Raw genomic sequence first — 22,390 nt, 5'->3', positions numbered from 1 at the left:
TCTAAGCTCATGGTATGTTACATTGAAACAAACAGCTTTTTTTCTTTTTTCATTTCCTGAACAGTGATAACTTGTCATTATTCATTAAACCTGGGCTTAAGCTCACTTTAGCAGTGTACCTGTACTTATGGTATTTAGCAAAGAAAGAAGAAAAATATCTGTTAAAGCATTAAATTTTCTCTTCTGCAGTGCGAAGTACTTAAGTTTGATTTGTGATCACACGTTGCATATTACACAGTAAATGTGGAGCCTTAACATATTAACAAACAGCTTGTTTCTTTTTCTCACTTCCCAGACCAGCTAACTGTATAAATTCTAGTTCAGGGTGACCCCATTACACTTGGCTAACAAGAAGTAAAACCAAAGTCAAAAATGTGGAGTTACATAGCTGACTAGAACCAAAGTAAAAAATTTAGAGGAACATACTTAGCCGACTAGAACCAAAGCAGAAAAATGTGGAGGAACATAATTTGCCGACTAGAACCAAAGCAGAAAAATGTGGAGAAATATACTTCGCCAACTAGAACCAAAGCAGGAAAATGTGGAGGAACATACTTCGCCAACTAGAACCAAAGCAGAAAAATGTGGAGGAACATACTTCACTGACTAGAACCAAAGCAGAAAAATGTGGAGGAACATAGCTGACTAGAACCATAGTCGAAAATGTGGAGGAATGCAAATCACAAAATTGTGTACAATAATTGACAGAAGATGTATTTTCTCTTCAGCACTGCAATCTGATTAACTACCACCCTAGATACAGACTACTCAAATGTCATCTGTACCATTCAGGCTTCACAAACATGGAGGTCACAAATAAAATAGGGAGAGCCTGTTTCAGAAATGTGTTACCATCTTTTCTGAAAACACATTCAGTGTATATTAAATGAAAATTGTTAAATAACCTAAAGATTTACTGAAAAATTTGTTTTGCTTGGATATGATGAAAATGACATCATTATTTGGTTTTATCATAGGGTAGGTATGGATAACTGCGAACGAACCAGTTGAAGCGACAATCTCAACGTGTGTACTGTAAAGATAATAAAATGTATGACAGTCTAACGTAGTTCTTTTGTGTTTTAAGGCTTTCTCCAACTGGTAGCACCAGGAAAGGTTCATCTGCTCATACTTTTCAACGTTTTGTCGACGTTTGAAATAGCAATGGTGCTTGAGGGTAAATGCGAACAGGCAAGTGTAAATGCAAATGATGGCTTTGGATACATGTAGACAATAAAAACAGAAGCAGGCCTTTAACTCATTAGACATAACGTATTATTTGAACATCCCACTAGAATGTTGTTGGTTTTGATCACACATGCACACAAACACATAAATGTTTAAACACACACACCCCACATTGCACACAAACACTCTTTTGACAGTGCTCAGTAACTGTACAGCATTGTTTGCAAATAGACTCGCATCAAAATATCCTATGGTCTAATTGCAAACGACAATATTTTGCAGATTCCTGTTAAAACTGAGTTTCTGATCTCTCACCAATATGTTTTTTTCTTAAATTCTCCCAGAACTGGTAATGCTCATTCAACATCTCCAACCAAAATAAAACTATTTTAAATTGTGTCAAAGTTCAAGTCCTACAACTTGCTTCTCTTGATTTTAGGATTTTGAGAGTATGTTTGTAGCCTTGGTTGGCAGTGGTGCGTGAAGAGAAGAAATAGCCAGAAATAGCTGATGTTTGACTGGTTCTTTGAAATGGATATTTATTAAGGTATTAGGAAAAGGTTGAAGCAAACGTTAAATTGTAAAATGCAACTGTTAAGAACGCTTCAAAGTGGGGTGGTATATGTATCCTTCGCAATTTCACGCTGTTCGCAATTACCCATACTTACCCTACTTGTGTCTAGGTCCTACAACTGTAAGCGTAAATGGGGTAATAAATAGCCTGATCTTAGCACATTTAAAATAATACTAACAAACAGAGGTAACAAAAAAAGTAGAAATTCAGACTTCCATTTACTAACATTAGAACAAAAAACTGCTCACGGAAATTTTTGGCTCCATCTGGTCCCCTTTTTGATCCTTGATTTAGTTATGAAAAGCAAAATATTTCAACAAATCAGTGTTTTATATTTGTGAAACTTGACATTGTACATTTATCTTCACATGGCACATAAATCTTCAATATGGATTCTGATTTCAGTACTCATAACACCAGTACTCATAACACCATAAGCAACATCTGTTAGCAAATATATACGAAAAAAATACCCAGAGCTGTGATACACTGCTCGCTAAAATTACCTTTTAGTTACTTTTTGTTACCAAAAGACAGTCTTTTGCCCACCGTATATTAAGCAACTAAACATAACAAACAGCAAAGCAGAGAAATTCAAGGGACATCATTGAGGACAGTGTTCCCATTGCAGCATGCTCACTGACAATTTTTTTTTACCACACCCTATCTTAACTTGCAGATTTTCCAGTCTGCAGTTTTATCCCTGACATATGCATGTCAAGGGAATCCATTACAAGGAAAAAACATCATGTCACTTTAAGTTTAATGTCCGAGATGTTAGTTTTGTTTTTTCCACTTTGTCTCATTATGTCATTTTGTTTACACATGCATTTCCTAACTCCCCAAAATTGTAATATATTACATATGGAAAATCTGATAAAAATAACAACTGAACCCACATTAAAAAAAAAGGAAAAGAAAAGAAAAAAGGCGCTATGGCATGTAACATATCACAGTAAGTCACCAATGAAAGACATTACAGCACACAGTATTAAAGAGAAATGATGGGAGTCGACTGAACAGCAACGCTCTCAAAGCCACACTCATCGTTGCCACGGCGGATGCGGAAGAAGCCGTCTTCACCCCATGTGGTTCCCCAGCTGTTCTTGGTGATCCAGAACTTCTCTCCTGCAAAACACACAGGCATTTCAGTTTGAAGACATCTGACAGCAGTTCTACAGATATTTCAGTAACACACACACACACACACAAAAAAACACACACAAAAAAAACAAAGACTGCAATGGTGACTCATATTTATGTACATTTTAATCAAAGTGTGTGTGTGTGTGTGTGTGTGTGTGTGCGTGCATGCATGTGTGTTAGTGTGTGTGTGTGTTTTAAATAGTGGAAGGGTGATAACATTATTGGACTTGCTTTGCCATAACTTTGTTATGTGTGGTTTTGTTATGTATGTTGTATGTCAAAATTGTACGGTCTTGCTTGTAATCTGTATGTATCACAGACTTCACTACATTTCATATCTCTTACTGAGACAATAAGGTTATTCTCATTCTGAAACAGCAGATACCAGTGACTCACAAATGACTATTGCACACACAAGCAAGATTTATTTTGATGTTCTGAATGAAGCATGGGTGGGTGTATTTCTGTATAATGCAGATTTCTGTAATGGCATCTTGGCAGGTTGACATTCTCTTTATTTTGCTTTGTTTCGGTATTGACATGAACTGAAGTGAAGTGGCCCCTGTACCTCAGCCAATGCAAATTGTTCAATATTACAACTCAGCCATCCCCACCCAAGATAAAGGGTTCGGCCATAAAATAAAATAGCTCTGAAGCAGGATTAGGATGGATGAATATTCTGCCTTCCAGATGCCTGCATTTACACACCAAACAATTCAACATGCAGCTTCCTACCTACTTACCAACTTATCTGGATAATGTATTAGTTTAAATAGATAATAAAAAACAACAAACAACAGTAACAACAACAACAAAATGTTTCTCCGGCAATAACACAATCATCAGAAGTGAACCCATGAGTATAGATGGTTGATTAAAAATAAGTAAATATCAAAACTTTCTCTGACTATCAGACGATCATCAGAACTGACCTGTGGTTTTCTCCACCCCATAGCCCACCACCAGCACAGCATGATCGGTCAGTTCAAAGGGAAAGAAGCCCCGTGTCAGGCCCGTGTGATGGTAGATGCCCGTCTGGTAGTTATAAAAGTCATCCAAGACCTCAAAGCCCACCGCTAGAGGGCCATTCTCGTACAGCGCCAGCCGCATCAACTCTTCATTGCAGCTGGAAAATGGAAGAAAAAATCATTTAAGAGTGATATTGCAATGATTGTGATCTTCCCAAATATCTCTTATCAGAATAAAGAAACAATGACTGTTGTATCATTATTGTAATCATATTAATCTTAGCTTATACTTCTGTTAAAATGTTTTTAAAAATCAGAGGAATAATGATAATGAAAGTTATAATGATAGTAATCATGCCATGTATTCCTGAGAAAGCACAAGAAATATAGGAATTATGATTATATCATTAAAATGGTAATTTTGCTAATCATTTCCGTCAGAATAAAGGACCAATGACTATAGGACCAGTGGACTGGCACAACAGCCAAATGATTACAGTGTTGGACTTTCAATTTGAGGGTTCTGGATTTGAATCTCAGTAACGGCGCCTGGTGGGTAAAGGGTGAAGATTTTTCCCATCTCCCAGGTCAATATATGTGCACACCTGCTTGTGCCTGAACCCCCTTGTGTGTATACACAAGCAGAAAATCAAATACACAAGTTAAAAATCCTGTAATTCATGTCACCATCCGGTGGGTTATGGAAACAAGATCATACTCAGCATGCACATCCCCAAAAATGGAGTATGGCTGCCTACATGGCAGGGTAATAACAGTAATACATGTAAAAGCCCACTACAAGTGAACATGGGAGTTGCAGCCCACCAACAGAGGAGAAGAAGAACAGTAAATAATTACATCAATTTTGCCACTTTTTTCAGAATCTGTACTTATTTTCTTCGTAAAACTGTTTGAATTAAGTTGTGGTGTATCTACTGAATGCTGAGTAGCGAAGGAAACACAACACAGTGAGTACCACATGAAAAACAACAGAATGTCACATGAAAGTAACCTTGTGTTAGAATCAAGAACATGCATTTGGTGAACCAGTCTTTCAGTCTCATATCAAGATGTGTTAACAAACTTACACATTCTCTTTTGCTCTTGAAACATCACATCATAGAACAAAATCTCTAAGATCATGTATAGATTTGTGATCTTGGCATTCCAAGTGAAAACAGACAATAAATTCAGTCTGTGTAACATCACTGTGAATCATCAAATGGTAATTATCTTCAGTGTAACTGGGTTATGGAAACGAGAACACACCCAGCTCGCACACCCCTGAAAACGGAATATGGCTGCCTACAAGGCGGGGTAAAAACGGTCATACATTTAAAAGCCCACCCGTGTACATACGAGTGAATGTGGGGGGTAACTATCATGACAGCAATATACAGAGCTGTGATGATGACAGTGAACAGAACACCTACCCTCCATAGTAGCCGCCAATATATTCATATTTTGTGGAGTAGTATCGGGCAGCAGAAGCAGGAGTATCACAGTCTCTGTCAAAACTCCTGTAATGGTTTTCAGATTCCAAAACCAGTCCAAAGTCTTCCGCATACTTTCCAGCGATCAGGTAGGGGAATCCTCCATCACAACCTGTACAAATGGTTTGTTTTATCAGTAACAGATCTTGGTAAGAACAGCTACATGTTGAAAAAGTATGTGTTGAAGATGGTGTGTGTGTGCATGTGTGTATGTGTGTGTGTGTGTGTGTGTGTGTGTGTGTGTAAGTGTGTGTGTGTACATGTGTATGCATACATGTGTGACCATTCCTGTATATATATGCACTACAACCCAGAGGTTGCCTGGGCTATAAATAATACAAATAAACATGCCAGTATGTTCAGAACAACCAACACCATGTGACATCTTCACTGTTCTCCTCCTCCTCATCCATTTCTTTCTCCTCCTCATCAATAGTGCCTCATCATCATTACCATCTTCCTCCTCCTCTCTCACGTGATATGTCAATAGCAGTGACATGATTGCGTAATCACATAAAAAAAAAAGTTGTTTCATGACTGGATAACTGGAATGACGACTTGGCTGGGCTCTGTCAACATTGAGAGTTGACCTGTTCCTTTTCTGTCTTGTCACCTCTTTGGGCAGTCTGCATGCAACATCCTTCCATCGATATTTCATCATCATCATGATTACTGTCATCCTCCTTCTCCTCTTCCTCGTCAATGTTTCATCATCATCATTACTGTCCTCTCCTCTACCTCGTCAATATTTCATCATCATAATTAATGTCATCCTCCTTCTCCTCTACCTCGTCAATGTTTCATCATCATCATTAATGCTGTCTTCCTCCTTCATCTCTTCCTCCTCCACCTCATCATAAATATTCATCATCATCATTACTGTCATGTTTTTCCTTCTCCATCTCTTCCTCCTCATCAAGAATATTTCATTGTCATCGTTACAGTCACCTTTCAACTTCTTTATCTATTCCTCCTCACCAATGTTTCATCATTATCATTATCATAATCTGGGGATGACAAATGAAGAAGAAGGCCTGACAGCCTCAGCACAGCCTAGTCTTATAACTTAAGATTTATGTTTGGCAGGGTTTTTTTTTGGTTTTTTTCTCATACTCCCCCAGGTATAACATAGTTTTGTGTTTCACATGGTTTAATTTTTTTTTTTTAATTTTTTTTCTTAGTTGGGCAGTCCTGATATAGTGCCATGCAGTCGGCTGGACAATATGCAACAGTGTGAAATGTCCAAGTACCCTGTGAGTAGTTGCTGCAGTCCATGACGTCCTATGGAGAGAAGACAGGCTGCTTGGTGTTGTTGGTCATGATCCTCACCCTGGCTTCATTCATCGCCAGTGACGCAAAAGCATAGCAGCTTCCACACAGCGCTGGAAAAGGAAAATGTCAATGCTCTTTATGTACAAACCTCCAAACAGGACTACTGTCCCCTTTCAAATGTAGTAGTCTTCATGTATACATAACTTCACAGGTTCTTCATTTTGTTAGTATGGAATGATATTAATACAAGAGAACCTTAATTTTTTATGAGTAATTTCATCTGAGATGTAAACTGTCGTATTACACAACCAGGGCAAATCTCATGTAGTTATTAACATATTACAATAACGATCAATCAAGAGTCAACAGAAGATAGTCAAAGAAATATGAAGATAATGTTTATTTCAGTCCTTATGTTTTGATATATAAAAATACCACAGGGCAGTGCAGTTTTGCAACAAGAAACCTATATGGCAATCTATTCACTCATAAGTTATCTCAACTGTTGTGCCCTCACTCCACATTTGTACACCATCAGATACATGATACACACTTCTCTGACACCCTTGCAGAATTATCTTACCTTGGTTTCTGATCGGGGATACATAGTTGACACCACTCACATTGCGCCAGTCAAAATTATCAGGCAGTTTAGCAGCTGCCTCATATACTGCACGGGACACAGGTGCTACTGAGGGTCGTCTGCATAAAGCACACCAACATTATTTCATCGTGTTATTACTCAAATGATTCTCTGTATCTGGGCATGTGCCATATATGTGCATGTACTTATACAGCTTGTATAATTTGAGTTACCTATCTTGCTTAAATTATAGGTTGTCTTGACAATGACACACGCATAAGGAGAGAAAATAATAATTTCCGCTCGAGTCAGCTCATCAAGTCTTCAAGTTGATAGTTTGACTCCTTCCACAAGTAGTCCACAACTAACTGTTAACAAATACACAATAATCTCAACAGGGTTTCATACCTGAATTTCACTTAGTTCCGATTTTGTATTTTGAACTGATTTATTTATTAATTCATTCATTCCCTTTGTGGAAAAGGATTAAGCATGAATTACTGAAGAATCATGGTCTCACAAATTGGTCCATGCTGCATGGAATTTACTTATCAACCAGAACAACAGAAAAAGTGCAGAAATGCCTAAACAGAATGTGAGGCAATCTAGAGTTGATTGAATAAAAATGAATCAATGGAAAAGAAAAGGTCTTCTTGACCCATGATGTACAGTGAAGGTTAAAGACAGGGGATAATATAAAGAAATGGAGGTAAGTAGAAGTGTAGAAAGGGGAAACAAAAAGAGGAGAATGTTTCAGTACACACCCAACAATCTTTGAAGCAGACCCCCCTGCCATCCTCAAAAGATTTTCCCTGCTGATTCCCTCCAGATAGGGATATGGTGCCGCCTTCCAAGATGTCTGGGCCTTGTTGATATGGGTGATAAAATCCATGTCATTATAAAACAATCTGAAAAATACAAACATCCTTGTCATTTGTATACACATGCAGAAGATTAAATACACACATTAAAGATCCTGTAGTCTATGCCAGGGTTCGGTGGGTTATGGAAACAAGAACATACCCAGCATGCACACCCTGGAAATGGCTGCTGCTATTGTGGAGTAAATAAGCAAAAATAGTCATACAGGTAAAACGTTACATGTCTATATATAAGAGTGTGCACGTGTGGGTGACTGAAACCTGACTGAATGACACAGGAAATGAATGATGAGCGCACAGTGGCAGCTGTCAGTTGGCTCTACCCAGGTAGGCAGCCTGTTGTGCAAATGACTCCATCTTTGTAAAGTGCTTAGAGCTTGGTCTCCGCCAAAAGGTTAGGCACTATATAAATATTCATATCATCATTTTACAAGAGAGGCAAGGCCTTCAAGACTCACTTGTGATACACTTAAAAAAAAAATCCAAGCTTTGTTTAAGATGAGAAAGATCAGTCTAAAGCGAATTAAGTCCCCTAGCATTAATTACAGAGTAATTTCCCTTCTTTACTATCTGCACCAAAACGTTTGCAAAATAAATAAAACTTCCATGCTTAGCAAAAGAAGTTCCTGTTTGAACAAAAAATGATAATAATGACTGCTCTTGTTGTTGGGTCAGAATATCAGATCAAAGTGCCAAGCTTAGAGAATACAAAAAATATAAATATAACAGTAAATGCAGTTTGCATATAATTAGGTTTCATTTTTTATTTTTTTGTGCCCATCCCAGAGGTGCGATATTGTTTTAAACAAGATGACTGGAAAGAACTGAATTTTTCCTATTTTTATGCCTAATTTGGTGTCAACTGACAAAGTATTTGCAGAGAAAATGGCAATGTTAAAGTTTACCACGGACAAACAGACACACACACACACAGACAACCGAACACCGGGTTAAAACATAGACTCACTTTGTTTACACAAGTAAGTCAAAAATGATGTGAAAGACACAAACACCCCATGCTTTGTTTGTGCTTTTCAGGTTGTTTTTGAATGAAAAGGATGCTTGTGTCAGAAGGGGATGGAGAGCCTCCGGGGCTGACTTCATGTGTGTTGCTCTGGTGGTGTTGGGTTCATCTAAATCTCTGAGGCTTCTCTGATCTTACATTTGGGGTGACTGGTTTCTGTGGCCAAGATCTTAATGTTTTTGTTTTCTTGATGGTTTTGTTTTTTTCATGTTCACGAACAGCTAACTACAATGGCTCCGTTAGTGTTATCATTTTCTTTTATGCAATAGATTGAAAACTCTCATCACAGTTAAAGACAAAAATCAAGGATTTTGAAGGTAATATAATTTTTGCTATTTTAGTTCTTGGTTAGTTGTTACCCTGTTAGTCATGTGACCAGCCTGGCATGATTTTGTTGCAGTAGGATGTCACAGTCCTTCCACACTTGACATTTTTGGAGATTGTAAAATTATATCTATACATACGTTTTGTTATATTTTGCTGTGAATTTAAGACCATTTAGTTTTTTGAGAAAGGAAATGTGACTAGTTAACTATGAAGTGGTTGTTTCTCCTTCATAAGTGAGGATGAGCATGAGCTACACACTGGGTGGGTCAGTACTATGAAGCAAGCAATTTATAACAACGTTAAACTGCAAACAAGACCTAAACACATCATACATATAACAACAGTACAATACAGTCATATAATAAAATGTACAAGCGATAGTTCCTTTCTGACACTGACCACAACTTTTCTTTATTTCAAAACAGATTATTCACCCTGCTTTGAACTTCAAGGTGGTGGAGAGTTTTGGTGTTGGAGCTGTGGACACCTTGACCCCAGAGTCACTGACTGAGGACTTCTTCTTGCCGTTGTAACACGCCCAGTCGTGACCCAGTGTGTCGTGTGACCAGCCCGGCATGATTTCATTGCAAAGGGACATCACCTTCTTTCCATGCTTCATGTACCTGGAGAAGGCAAAGTATTTCCTGCTAGCCACCACCACTTCAAAGCCCTAGAACACAGACAATGGTGATAATATCTACTGATCATTGATGTAGATGAACAGAGAGAGAGAGAACTAAAACAACTAAGAATCATCAAATTCCACAAAGACTGCATTAGAACAGACCTGGTCAGATGAAGCCTGACCAGACAGGAGTAGACTGCTGAATGTACTAAATTGCATTTCAGAGTAAACCAGACCAGACTACTAAACAGACTGCACATCAGTAACAGAAAATAAAATAGACAACAAAGCCATTTTCTTTTCTTTTTTTGTGTGTAAATTTTGCATTTGATCTGAAAAATACATTACTGCCCTGTCTATATTCTTTGAAATCAACCAGAAACAGATTCAAACCGATGAGAAACCAAAGAAAAAAGATTTAACAGTTATACAGTTGGTTGAGTATTTAATTTCTGATAGAAAAAAAAAACGTATGTCATTAAATTCAACTTCTGTTATTCCATATCATGTTATAACAAAACTCATTTATTGCAACCACCATTACCATAACCATCCACCAGTGTATCACAGTTCTGTAGTTCCATATTCATGTAAAAATTTAAATACTGTGACACTGACAACCAAAACTACTATGAAAAAAAAGATGAAAGACAGTATGTAGACAGCTGAAGGCAGAGTATTTACCTGATTGTAGATGATGGTCCAGAATCCCATGTTTCCATACTGGTCCACCGCTATATCAGGGTAGTCCAGAGTGACCTCCACTTGACTCCGCATAGGACCTGTCAATGAAAACTTCACTTGAACTGACTGGCATTGCACTGACAGATTCAGTTACATCTGAAAAAAAAGAGAAAAAAAGGAGGGGGCAGGAGGGGGGGGGGGGGGGGGGGGGGATAAAATCAGTCTTATGAACTTTATAGACAATCTCAGAAGAAGAAAAATGAGAAAGATTATAATGTACTCAATGCACTGAGTTAATTTTGCACACAAGTCACCAGAAAGGTAAGATGGATTAAACAAAGAAACCCGAAGAAAAGCGGTGAATGGCTGCTTTTATATATATATATATATATATATATATATATATATATATATATGTGTGTGTGTGTGTGTGTGTGTGTGTGTGTGTGTGTGTGTGTATGAGTCTGGCTGTACCTGCCATAAATCAGGAGTACTGGCTGAGATGTTCTTCAGTTCCAGTTGTATATAAAAAATTATATAAAAACAACAACAGTATCACTCTGGCTGTACCTGCCGTAAATCAGGGGTAATGGCTGAGATGTTCTTGAGTTCCAGTTGTATATAAAAAATTATATAAAAAAAAAACACAACAGTATCAGTCTGGCTGTACCTGCAGTAAATCAGGTGTACTGGCTGAGATGTTCTTCAGTTCCAGTTGTATATAAAAAATTATATAAAAAACAACAACAGTATCTGTCTGACTGTACCTGCTGTAAATCAGGTGTACTGGCTGAGATGTTCTTCAGTACCGATTGTTCATCAAATAGTTCAATTCAATTCAAAATATTTCATTGTGTGCTTCTTTTTGCTCATTCAAATGCTCATCAACAAATATCAAAATGAAAAAAAGTAACTGGCAAACCATTCCCTGATCACCATGCATACATCAATTGTCATGTAAGAAGAAAAACATTCAAGTGAGAAAATATTACACTTTAAGACAAAGTGGAACAAATGTGTGTATAATGATAACATTTTAAGACACAAAAGCTCAATATTTTCTAAGGAAAAAACAACAACAAAAAACAAACAAAACAAAAATACATACTAACTGACCATGATTGTGAAGACAAAGTACTTCACACACAAAGCACTGTCACTTATTTATGCCACACTAGTGACACAAAGTACTGATTAAAAAAGAAAAAAAAAGTGTTGTATTGTCTGTGACAATGCACAGGAATTCCCTTAAAAACGTTTAGATCCACATCCTGGAAAGGGTTGAATCCATTAACCATCCTGGCATTATGATCTGCAAGCACCTTGCATGCAAATGTCATGAGGTGTAGTTAAAGTCTATACAATGTGAAAGTCAGTAAGATATTGGACTTTTTCAAGAAGAAACCTGAAGGAAAGCTCCAAGAACACACACACACACACACACACACACACACACACACACACACACACACACACACACAGCTCAAGGTCATCTGAGTGCAGGCCTGCAATGCTGTTGTGTTATCAGACATCAGACTGACTGGAATACAGATCTGATACTGATAGTCCCCTGTCAGTGTTCAAGTGTTGTCTGATAACAGCTTTGTAGGCCTTCACTCTGATGACCTTGAGTTGTGTGTGTGTGTGTGTGTGTGTGTGTGTGTGTGTGTGTGTGTGTGTGTATCATCAGGACACTGATAAAAACTGACGGACTACAAAAGTACATATCCACTGTGACTGACCCTGAATCAGCAGGTCCAGCAACCACCTCTTCAGCAGCACAGACCAACAGTCAAGGCTAACGGTGTTGTGAGCAACAACTTCTTCTGCGTTTGTGGGCTGAAACTCCCACGTTCACTCGTATATACGCGAGTGGGCTTTTACGTGTATGACCGTTTTTAACCCGCCATGTAGGCAGCCATACTCCGCTTTCGGGGTGTGTGCATGCTGGGTATGTTCTTGTTTCCATAACCCACCGAACGCTGACATGGATTACAGGATCTTTAACGTGCGTATTTGATCTTCTGCTTGTGTATACACAGGGGTTCAGGCACTGGCAGGTCTGCACAGATGTTGACCGGGGAGATCGTAAAAATCTCCACCCTTTAATCACCAGGTGCCCTCACCGTGATTCGAACCCGGGACCCTCAGACTGAGGGTCCAACGCTTTAACCATTCGACAATTGCACCCGTCGTGAGCAACAACAACTTTGCTTCCATAAATAGTTTGAAACAGATATACTGCAGCTACTTCCACTTCCAGTATATCAATAGCACGGTCTCAACCAACAGATATCATTGATTCAGTGTTAAACCCAGTACAGGCACTCTAGTCAAAGTGCCTGTGCCTCTATAGGTAAAGGCTCTTGGTTTTCTTTCTTTTCTTTTGTACCGTCATGAATAAAATTTCTTGTCTTAGTGTAGGCCAGTCCCATTGACAGCTTTGTGTTAAGGGCCCTCAGGTCTGCATCAGACTAGTCCTGCTTTATTCCTGGTGTCGAATGAATGGTTGAGTGAATCTGGAGGCGAGTGTGGTCCTGCCTGATGCCTTGTCACAGCAGGGTAAAGGCACAGTCCAACTTGAAAAGATGACAATATAACTTTCCTGCAGCTCAAAAACAAGATTTTTTTCCCTGGGCAAAAATAATGAAACAAAACAACAAAACCCATTTTCCTTTGATTAAGATGATAACCATAATCTGGGTTTCATCGTCTCTTTTAAAAATATTTTTACAGTTTGACATTTGTTCAGAGGAGAACAATTATATAATATAGGTAGACACAGAGGTATGGAAATTAACCTGCTTTTCTGTACTTACTAAATAACATTTTTACAAAGAGATTTTAAAAAGGTGGATCACCTGCATTCAGATCAATAAAAACATTATCCAAGTGACATATGATTTATTTCATGAATAGTAAACAGAAGTTTGTAGACAAAGACAAAAGCACCAGCCACTGTGGCAAAGTGGTTAGCATCGTAGAGTGATGGTTGGGAGGGCACACGTTCTAATCCCAATGGAGGTAGGTTTTTTTGGCCCAAGGCAGGCTCCTGCTCAGAGTTGAATATGCTATGGGTATAAATGGGAAGACTGGGACCACACAGCCCAGTATCATCCACTTCACGGATGCATCTTTGGGGTTGTTGCTCTAATTTTCTGACCAAGACTGCAAGTGTCTGTAAGTCTCAGGCCTGGTTAACACCGGGATATCATTATGACAGGAAGCGTTGAGTATAGCCTTGTCATGTAGTCTGAAACCCGAATGGACCTCCATAGCAGCACTGTCATCATCACCATCATCAATAAAATAAAAAAAAGTCTAAAAATTATGTGGCCTTTCGATGTATCATGCCCTGCTCTCAATGTGACCTCAGTTTCGATACCCCTCCACTTCCATGCTTGGGGTGAGTCCTGTCAAGGTCAGTGTTAATAGATTCATGGGGGGCTGTTGCTGGAGAGACATGGTGGCAGTCTCCACTCTGGCGTTGGACGCTCACTCAGTTTGGCTCTGCGACTAAGCCATTATTGTTTTCAGTAGGGGGTTTAAGTACTATAAATCAGAACAGGCACTACTGAACACCACCGAAGTGACTCAGCAGCAGGGTATCCTCTGATGTGTGGCCTTCTGGTGACCTAACATTGATGGTTCCCTGTGGACTGCCAACACTGGGACTAACAGATAAACCTGGTGTGGCCGAGTATGGGGAACTCAAAATGAGCAGCGTGGGAGTAATGCCACTGAAACAGTGTAGATGATGGGGCAGCAGAAAAAAAAGAAAAAAACCAAAAAGCAACAATAACAAAAAGCTCCTGCTGTCCCAGGGCATATTCTTATTCCATGACAACAGAATATTTATCATATGTCTGACAGTGAATTTCAGTAATCTGGTTTGATACAGATCAAATAGGCTATGAATAACACCGAAAGTACTATGTCTAGCATATTACTACTATTTGGAATCAAGTTTGATATAGATCAAGTACCAGGAATAACACTGAGACTGAGTACTATATTTAGAACAAATTATATCTGATTACTACTATTTGGTAGCCTTTTTTTCTTTTCTGTATTTTTTATTCTGTTTCATGCCAGTGAATAACAGTTTTTAATACCGAGAATACTCAACGTGAGCCGCGAACGTAGTAATTTAATATCAAATGGGAGATCTAAAGTGCCCGTCACTGAACCCTTCAAGTACAAACCTGAAAAGTTCGAACAGTTCAAGGTCCGATTGTTTCCTCCGGATCCCAAAGAAAACACCCATGTCCCCCTGATATCCTCGTATGTGCAGTTTGCTGGGGTATCGCCGAAAGCTGGCGTAAAGACCGCAAGAAATAACACAAGAAACATCATACAATTGCTGCTGCTGCTGCTGCCGCCGGTGATCGCCATCTTTTCGTCATGTGATTGCAGGTGTTCGTGCCGCCTCTGTTCTTATATAGCAGTGGCCCTTGACTGATAGTGAGTTGGAATAGTGAGTTGGACCTTGAACAATGAGATATATAGTTACACACCTCGAACCATACCACCTTCTGCTGACGGAGCAAGACCTCACCCCGAAAAACAACTCAAGTTGACCTTGGTAAACCTATTTGGCGTGTCGATACTCCCCCGTTCGATTATGTGTGTGTGTGTGTGTGTGTGTCGGGGGGGGGGGGGGGGGGGGGGGGGGGTGGGGGGGGGGGGGTTGTTGTTGTTGTGTGTTGTTGTTGTTGTTGTCTTCTTCTTCTTCCTCTTTTCTTCTTCTTCTTCTTTAGTTTAGCGTCTTTTAGCCATAAGTGTTATTTGACAAATGTAGGGGGAAAAGACGGCTACTGGTGAGGGAAAAGAAAACCTAACTGTTCAGGCTCATAATGTGTGTGATCTTCAGTTTAACGTCTATTCACTACAAATGTTATTAGACGGAAAGAGGAGTAGTAGTGGATGAAAGAAAGGGAATGCATGTGCATATTAGTGTAAGAAAGGAAAACTATAATGAGAAATTAAAGTTAAAGAGATTGTGGTGTGTAATGAATGACAGGGGGGAGAATATGTGTATACACTATCAACAAGTATTAACTTACAATAATGTAAATATAAATAACGACATTAATCAAAATACATCAAAGGAGGATACCAACTGGACTGGAGTTTAAAATTTCAGAAAACTTTCTAAGCAATGAATAATCATTCAAAATCTTTTCAGTGGATAATGGAATATTGGTAGAAATGTCATCAACTGCAGCTTTTGGAATTAGCTGTCTTATGATTGGACAATGAAGGAGTAGATGGCTTACAGTCATATGTTTACTGGACATACGTTTTTAGAAAATTTTGTACGAAAGGCATTCAGACGAATTCTGTACATTAAACTTGTAATTTGTCTTGAATGTTCTGTTTGTGTCAAATTTATATAAAAAAAAAAAAATAAAAAAAATTGGGATTAGCTGCATTCTTTGTGTTTACACAGTATATTGGTAATATTGATTATTTGAATCTATAAGCAATTTCTTAAACTGATTTCTGGATACATTTTCAATACTACTCCAGCATTCATGTAGATCTAACTTGATGTCCAGTTGCATTGCGCCTTCCGTCGAAATTGCGTGCTGCTTTTCTAGCTGCTTGATCTACCCACTCATTAGAAGATATCCCACAGTGTGAAGGTACCCAGCAGAAGGTAATATTAATGCCATGTTTTATCAATTGATGAATAATACGTTTTATTTCCATTGTCATCTCAATTCAGTTCGCTTCTTTAGATTTGGAGAATCAGTAGCTTGTAATACTGACTTTGAGTCTACACATAACAAAACATAAGTTTTCGGAATGTCTGAAATACATTTTAGTTAGTTAATTAGTTAGTTAGTTAGTTAGTCAGTTAGTGTGTGTGTGTGTGTGTGTGTGTGTGTGTGTGTGTGTGTGTGTGTGTGTGTGTGTGTGTGTTTGATGATTATGAATTTTTGATTAAAAAATGAGATTACAATATAACATCCTTTGAACAAGATATTAATGCTTTACTACACATACTTTACTGTGACCCACCAGTGCAGACTCCGGCAGGGAGTCTGATTCCTGTCCTGTGGAAACAACTACCCGCCCATGAGGAGAAAAAGAAAGTAGCTATGGCCGATAACCTCCCGGAAGTAGGTTACCTCCCCTCTGTATCCCATACTTTTTCCGGCAGCCATCTTGACGCACTGGCAGCTCCTGTGCTCATAGCAAGACTAAGTTTTTTTTCGTATTTTCTGTCTGTCTATCGATTCTTTGCTCATGCTTTGTATCTCACAACGAAGACTACTAACAGGTCACAAACTTACTTAGCTTGTTTGTGCAATTGATCGAAAATTAAGGCGCAATCGCAATCGTTAGGGCCCTGGATCTGGATCCAGCGTGGATCTGTACGTCGCGAACCAATTTTGATTATATTGCCCTCTACCTCGAGCTCTCTCACAGTGATGGTCAGCTCTTCTTTCGGGTTTCTTGCACTGAGCTCGATGTTGCATGCTTGACCTTGTCAGACTTGACTCTACAGTTTCGTTTACTGACGCATCTCCCTCATTCCCTTCCCCGCAAGGCCGATTGAGTGATATGACTCCGGAACCATGGCAGAAAAGGAGAAAGAAGGATAGCTCATTTAGTGCTGCAAAAGTGTACAGCTGTATATCATTGTACAAAGTTATAAAACAGACCAGATCCAGGAAAAGTTTGTCATTTACACCACTAGAATGCAAACACACACATGGATTTTTGTTCTGATGAACCATATCATATCAATATCAAAGCGTGCAGGCCTGACAAGGCCTTTTGCCCGCTTGAAGTGGGGAAGAAAAAGAGAGTCCCCACATGTCTGGTGCATTTTTCAACATTGAGTGCGCAATGCTTGAAAAATCAGTAAATATGTAAATGAATTTTGTATCTAAATTTTTTTTTTTTTAATGAATATCAAGATAATTTTTAAATGTATTCACAGTTCCTGTGGAAACAACGTCTTGTGACAAATTATTCCAAACATTTGTTACTCTGTTTGCAAAGAAATGTGCAAATCTGGAAATTTTTACTGAAACTTTTAATAGTTTGTAGGAATGGCCTCTTGTGGCACTGTTCTCATTCAATGTCATATAATCCATGAGTCATTTTATACATCTCTATTATTTAAATTACCACGCAGTCTTCTATATTCTAAACTAGGTAACTGAAGTGCTTGCAACCTATTTTCATAGTCCATATCAGCAAAGCCTATGATTCTTTTAGTAAATCTTCGTTGAATATTTTCAGTACTGTCTATATGTTTTACTAAGCCCGTATTCCAAACAACATTCCCATATTGTAACTAATTCTGACTAATGACTTAAATAATGGCACCATTATGTCTTTACTTTTACACTGCATATTCCCAGCTAACATACCAGTCAATCTATTGGCTTTTTTTTAATGGTTTCATTAACATGAACATCAAAAGAGAGACCAGAGTCAACAATGACTCCAAGATCTCTCTCTGATGAAGTCTCCTGCAAGTCCGTACCATCTATATAATACTTACAATGTGGATTATGTCTGCCTATGTGTAAAACTTTACATTTATTGCTATTAAATTTAATTTGCCATCTATCAGTCCAGTGTACTAATTTATCAATACTAACTTGTAACTTCATTCAACCAACATCAGAATCTACCTCCTCTTAGATCTTTGTATCATCTGCAAAGATTTTCACAAAACAGTCTAGTATGTCAGGCATGTCATTTATATAATATACAAAGAGTGTGGGCCCCAAGACACTGCCTTGAGGAACACAACTACTCACCTTAACAGGACACGATGACTCGGTCCCTACTGATACATACTGTGTTCTCTCATATAAGAAGTCTTTTATCCATTCCAACAATTTACCACAAATACCATACCCTTGCAATTTAACAATTAACCTATTATGTGGAACTTTATCGAACGCCTTCTGTAAGTCCAGATAAATTGCATCCATTGCTTTATTATTTTCAAGTGACTGCATCCAGTCATGTAAAGTATTCAGCAACTGAGTCACACAGGATCTACCACTGGTAAAGCCAAACTGATAATCAGTAAGTCATTATCAATCAAATGTTTATTCAAAGTATCACGTGTGAAACCTTCAAAAACTTTACATACAACTGATATCAAACTTACTGGTCGATAGTTTCCAGGGTCTTGTTTGTTACCTTTCTTAAATATTGGTTTTACTTCTGCTACTTTCCATGCCTGTGGCATCTTACCATGTGATACAGTTTTAACAAACAGAATCTTTAAGGGAATAGCTAAACTATTATGCAATTCTTTTAGCTAATAAGGGTGTATTCCATCAGGACCAATGGCTTTATTCACTTTTAACTGTGAAAGTTTGTCACTAATCATCTTTTCTGAAACTTCAACATAATCTGTTGAAGCCTTGCATTCTGACTCAAAAGAAGGAACATTGGTGACATCTTCCACTGTGAAAACACTAGAGAAAAACAAATTTAGGACCTCAGCCTTTTCTTTGTCATTGTTAGGTAAAGTTCCACCAGGTGTGCTTAAGTTCGGAATAATCTCCTTTGGTTTAGTTCGTGATGCAGTATAATTAAACAGTCTCTTTGGGTCACTTTTAATGTTCTTTGCAATAGACATCTCTTTTTCCTTGGTAGCCTTTCGTCATGCCCTCTTAACCTGATTTTGAGCATGTGCATAAGCATTATAATTTTCATTTGTCCTGTACAGTCAAGACCGGATGTAAGAAAGTCGTCGGGACCCACTTTTTGTCTTCCATACATCCGGTCTTTACTACAAGCGGATAACCGGATGTATGAAAATATTGAGGATCGACTTTCATACATCCGGCCACGCGTCTTTTACTTGATAAAAGTAGATTTTTTTCATGTTATTTTTGTATTTACTTTTTTTATGTTTAAATGTTTTCATACATATCCTAGTAAGAAGAAAAGGTTTGTGAATAACAAGTGGAAAAGTACATGTACTTACATACACACAGTCAGGACAACCGGTAGAAAGAGCAACTGTTTGTGGGAACTGTTCTGCTTTGCATGTGCCGTGCACTCCCCCCCCCCCCCCAACCCTCCCTCCGTGCGTGTGTGTGTGCGCGTGCGCGCGCGCGCGCGCGTGTGTGTGTGTGTGTGTGTGTGTGTGTGGCACGACTGTATTGTGTGTGTTCCCTCCACAACCCTTTTGCGCTTTTGACGATGTTTTTGGTCGTGGAATCTTTGTAAGGGCCGTTGACGTAGCAAATAAAATTTTCTGAGTTCTCTCTCTCTCTCTTTGTGTGTGTGTGTGTGTGTGTGTGTGTGGTGTGGTTTTCTTTCTCAACATCACAGTATGTTGATTAAATTAAAAAAATTTACTTTTTTTCTTATTCAACAAAATATTACCAAAAAAATTGTTTTGTTCGTTCTAATAAATAGTATTTCAATCAAGCTATAAATAAACATTATTATGAACCAAAATGACATCCGTAGCGCTACAGTATAGATGCAAAATACTCTAACACTCTTTGACAGAAATAGACAGATGGGGGCACATAGAGATGGGCGCACATAGAACACTGTACCTTAAAAATATAACTGAGTTTAGGGCAGATAGAGACGTTTTTTGAGTGCTGGGAGCAGAGACGAGGGCACATAGCTACGCACCCCATACACACACCCAACTACTGCACCCCCACCACTTCCTCCCCCTTCCCCTCACACACACACACACTGATGCGCTCACGCACACACACTGACACGCACGCACACACACACACACACACTTGTATTGCCCCCGTTATGCGGTCGCAAACTTTTTACTACCAATGTACTGCTACCAATTTCCAAGCAAACTGCTGGGCACATTGAAGTCATATTGCATATGCGGATGGCTCAAGGCATATATGTGTAGGTTAAAAATACAGGGGCACGGGCACCGAGACAGGAAGATAGACAGGCAGACAGACACACACACACACAGACACACACACACACTATCACGCACGCATGCGCGCACACGTCAGTGTGCGTACGTGCACACGTACACACACATACACACACTGTGAGACACTGATACCCACTTTTAGAGCGCGGACAGTATGAACATACAGTTTCAAATCAATCAACAAATAAAAATTCATAAATAAAAAATAAGAATAGCCCACCTGCATGACGTAAACCAGTCCAGCAACGCTTTGTCCACAGACGCCAGCTGAGAGCTCCGTGCCCGCTTGCTCGTCGTCACAATATCGCCACTTCTTGCCTGAGCAAGATATTTGTTCTTGTCTTTCATGATATTTGACAGCGTTGGCAGGGGGACACCTAAATTAATGGCCATCTGTGTTCGGGATTTGAATGGACTGTCCTCTACTGCCTTTATGATTTTAAGGCGCTCAGACAATGTCAACACTCTGCGTTTGCCTGTACCTTTCGCTTTGCGGTGCAGGTCCGCCATTTTGCAAGATCGAGTCGCTATGGAAGGGGAAATAATTTTACGGGGAATTTACCACACTTTGGTGAATTTGGTCTACTTTCGGTTTCGTTTTCTTACAACCGGTCTTGCAACAGCGCATTTGTGCTGCTCGGGACCAGAGATTTGCTTTCATACAACCGGACTTTTATACATCCGATTTTCATACAACCGGAAAATGCTAAGTAATAACAAAGAGTAGCTTCTGCCGGGACCCTGCCTGCCCCTTTCATACATGCAGACTTTCATACATCCGGTGTTTTATACATCCGGTCTATACTGTACTTCTTATACCATCTGAAAGTCTTTCTTTTCAATCATATCTTTTCCAAAACAGAAAGTGGGACAGTCTTTTTGTAACTGTTGCTTCCAGTCCAAAACTCTTTAGATGGCACATACTTATCTTGTAATTCCTTCAATTTATCAGTAATGCAAGACCAACACTCATCCACAGATCTGAGTTCCAAAGTCTTTCCAATTTATGTCATCCAATGCATGCCTCATTTTCTCATAATCACCTTTATATATATATGTGTATATATATATATATATATATATATAAAAGCGTCTGCCTTTCGACTTATCAGGTAGTGAAAGACCAAGATCAACTTCAAAAGTAATACTAGAGTGGTGACTTTTACCTACAGCCAGTATAGGGGGATAATATAAAACGTTATAAACCAAGTCATCTCAGTTTGCTAAAACCAAATCCAAAATATTTGCTGTTTGATTACCATGAAAATGTGTTGGTTCCATAACAAACTGTACCACAAAATTATCTTGCAATACTTTAAGAAATTTTGAAGCAGGATGGTCTATGTGTTTGGTACACACGTTTCCAGTCAGTGGTTGTCCACCTCCTGAAATATGCACAAATGTTTGGTGAAATTCCTCTGTTAATCAGTGGAGATAGACATCACAGAAGGCTCTGAAAGCTCCATCAAACGTGTTCCCAATCGATATCTGGATAATTAAAATCACCCATCAACACTTTCTTACCTGTGCCTTCAAAAAACAGCGATACACATTTTATTAATTTCTTATTTTCTTCTAATGAACTACTGGAAGATCTATATGCAACTCCAACTTTTAATTCCTCATTTTCAAGTGCAATGGAGCAAAAGACAGGGGGACTGAAGACTTCTTCCAGCTGTGTATTATGCACCACATTCAAATTTGTC

The 22,390-nt window shown here is 38.7% G+C and overlaps 1 protein-coding gene across 1 annotated transcript; it reads right to left on the bottom strand.

The window, feature by feature from the left end:
* Nucleotides 1-2,185: 2,185 nt before the first annotated feature.
* LOC143285159 (dipeptidyl peptidase 1-like) lies at nucleotides 2,186-21,480 on the bottom strand. The gene is given in 9 exon segments (XM_076592389.1): nucleotides 2,186-2,890; nucleotides 3,841-4,034; nucleotides 5,310-5,481; nucleotides 6,620-6,751; nucleotides 7,225-7,343; nucleotides 7,989-8,132; nucleotides 9,891-10,079; nucleotides 10,766-10,863; nucleotides 20,905-21,480. Coding segments are annotated over 8 exon segments (1,125 nt in total). The 5' UTR covers nucleotides 10,804-10,863; nucleotides 20,905-21,480; the 3' UTR covers nucleotides 2,186-2,753.
* Between the last annotated feature and the right edge of the window lie 910 nt (nucleotides 21,481-22,390).

Source organism: Babylonia areolata, chromosome 8 (genome assembly GCF_041734735.1).
Source record: "Babylonia areolata isolate BAREFJ2019XMU chromosome 8, ASM4173473v1, whole genome shotgun sequence".
Classification (NCBI taxonomy): Eukaryota; Metazoa; Mollusca; class Gastropoda; order Neogastropoda; family Buccinidae; genus Babylonia; species Babylonia areolata.
This window is presented reverse-complemented; position numbering and strand designations above follow the sequence as displayed.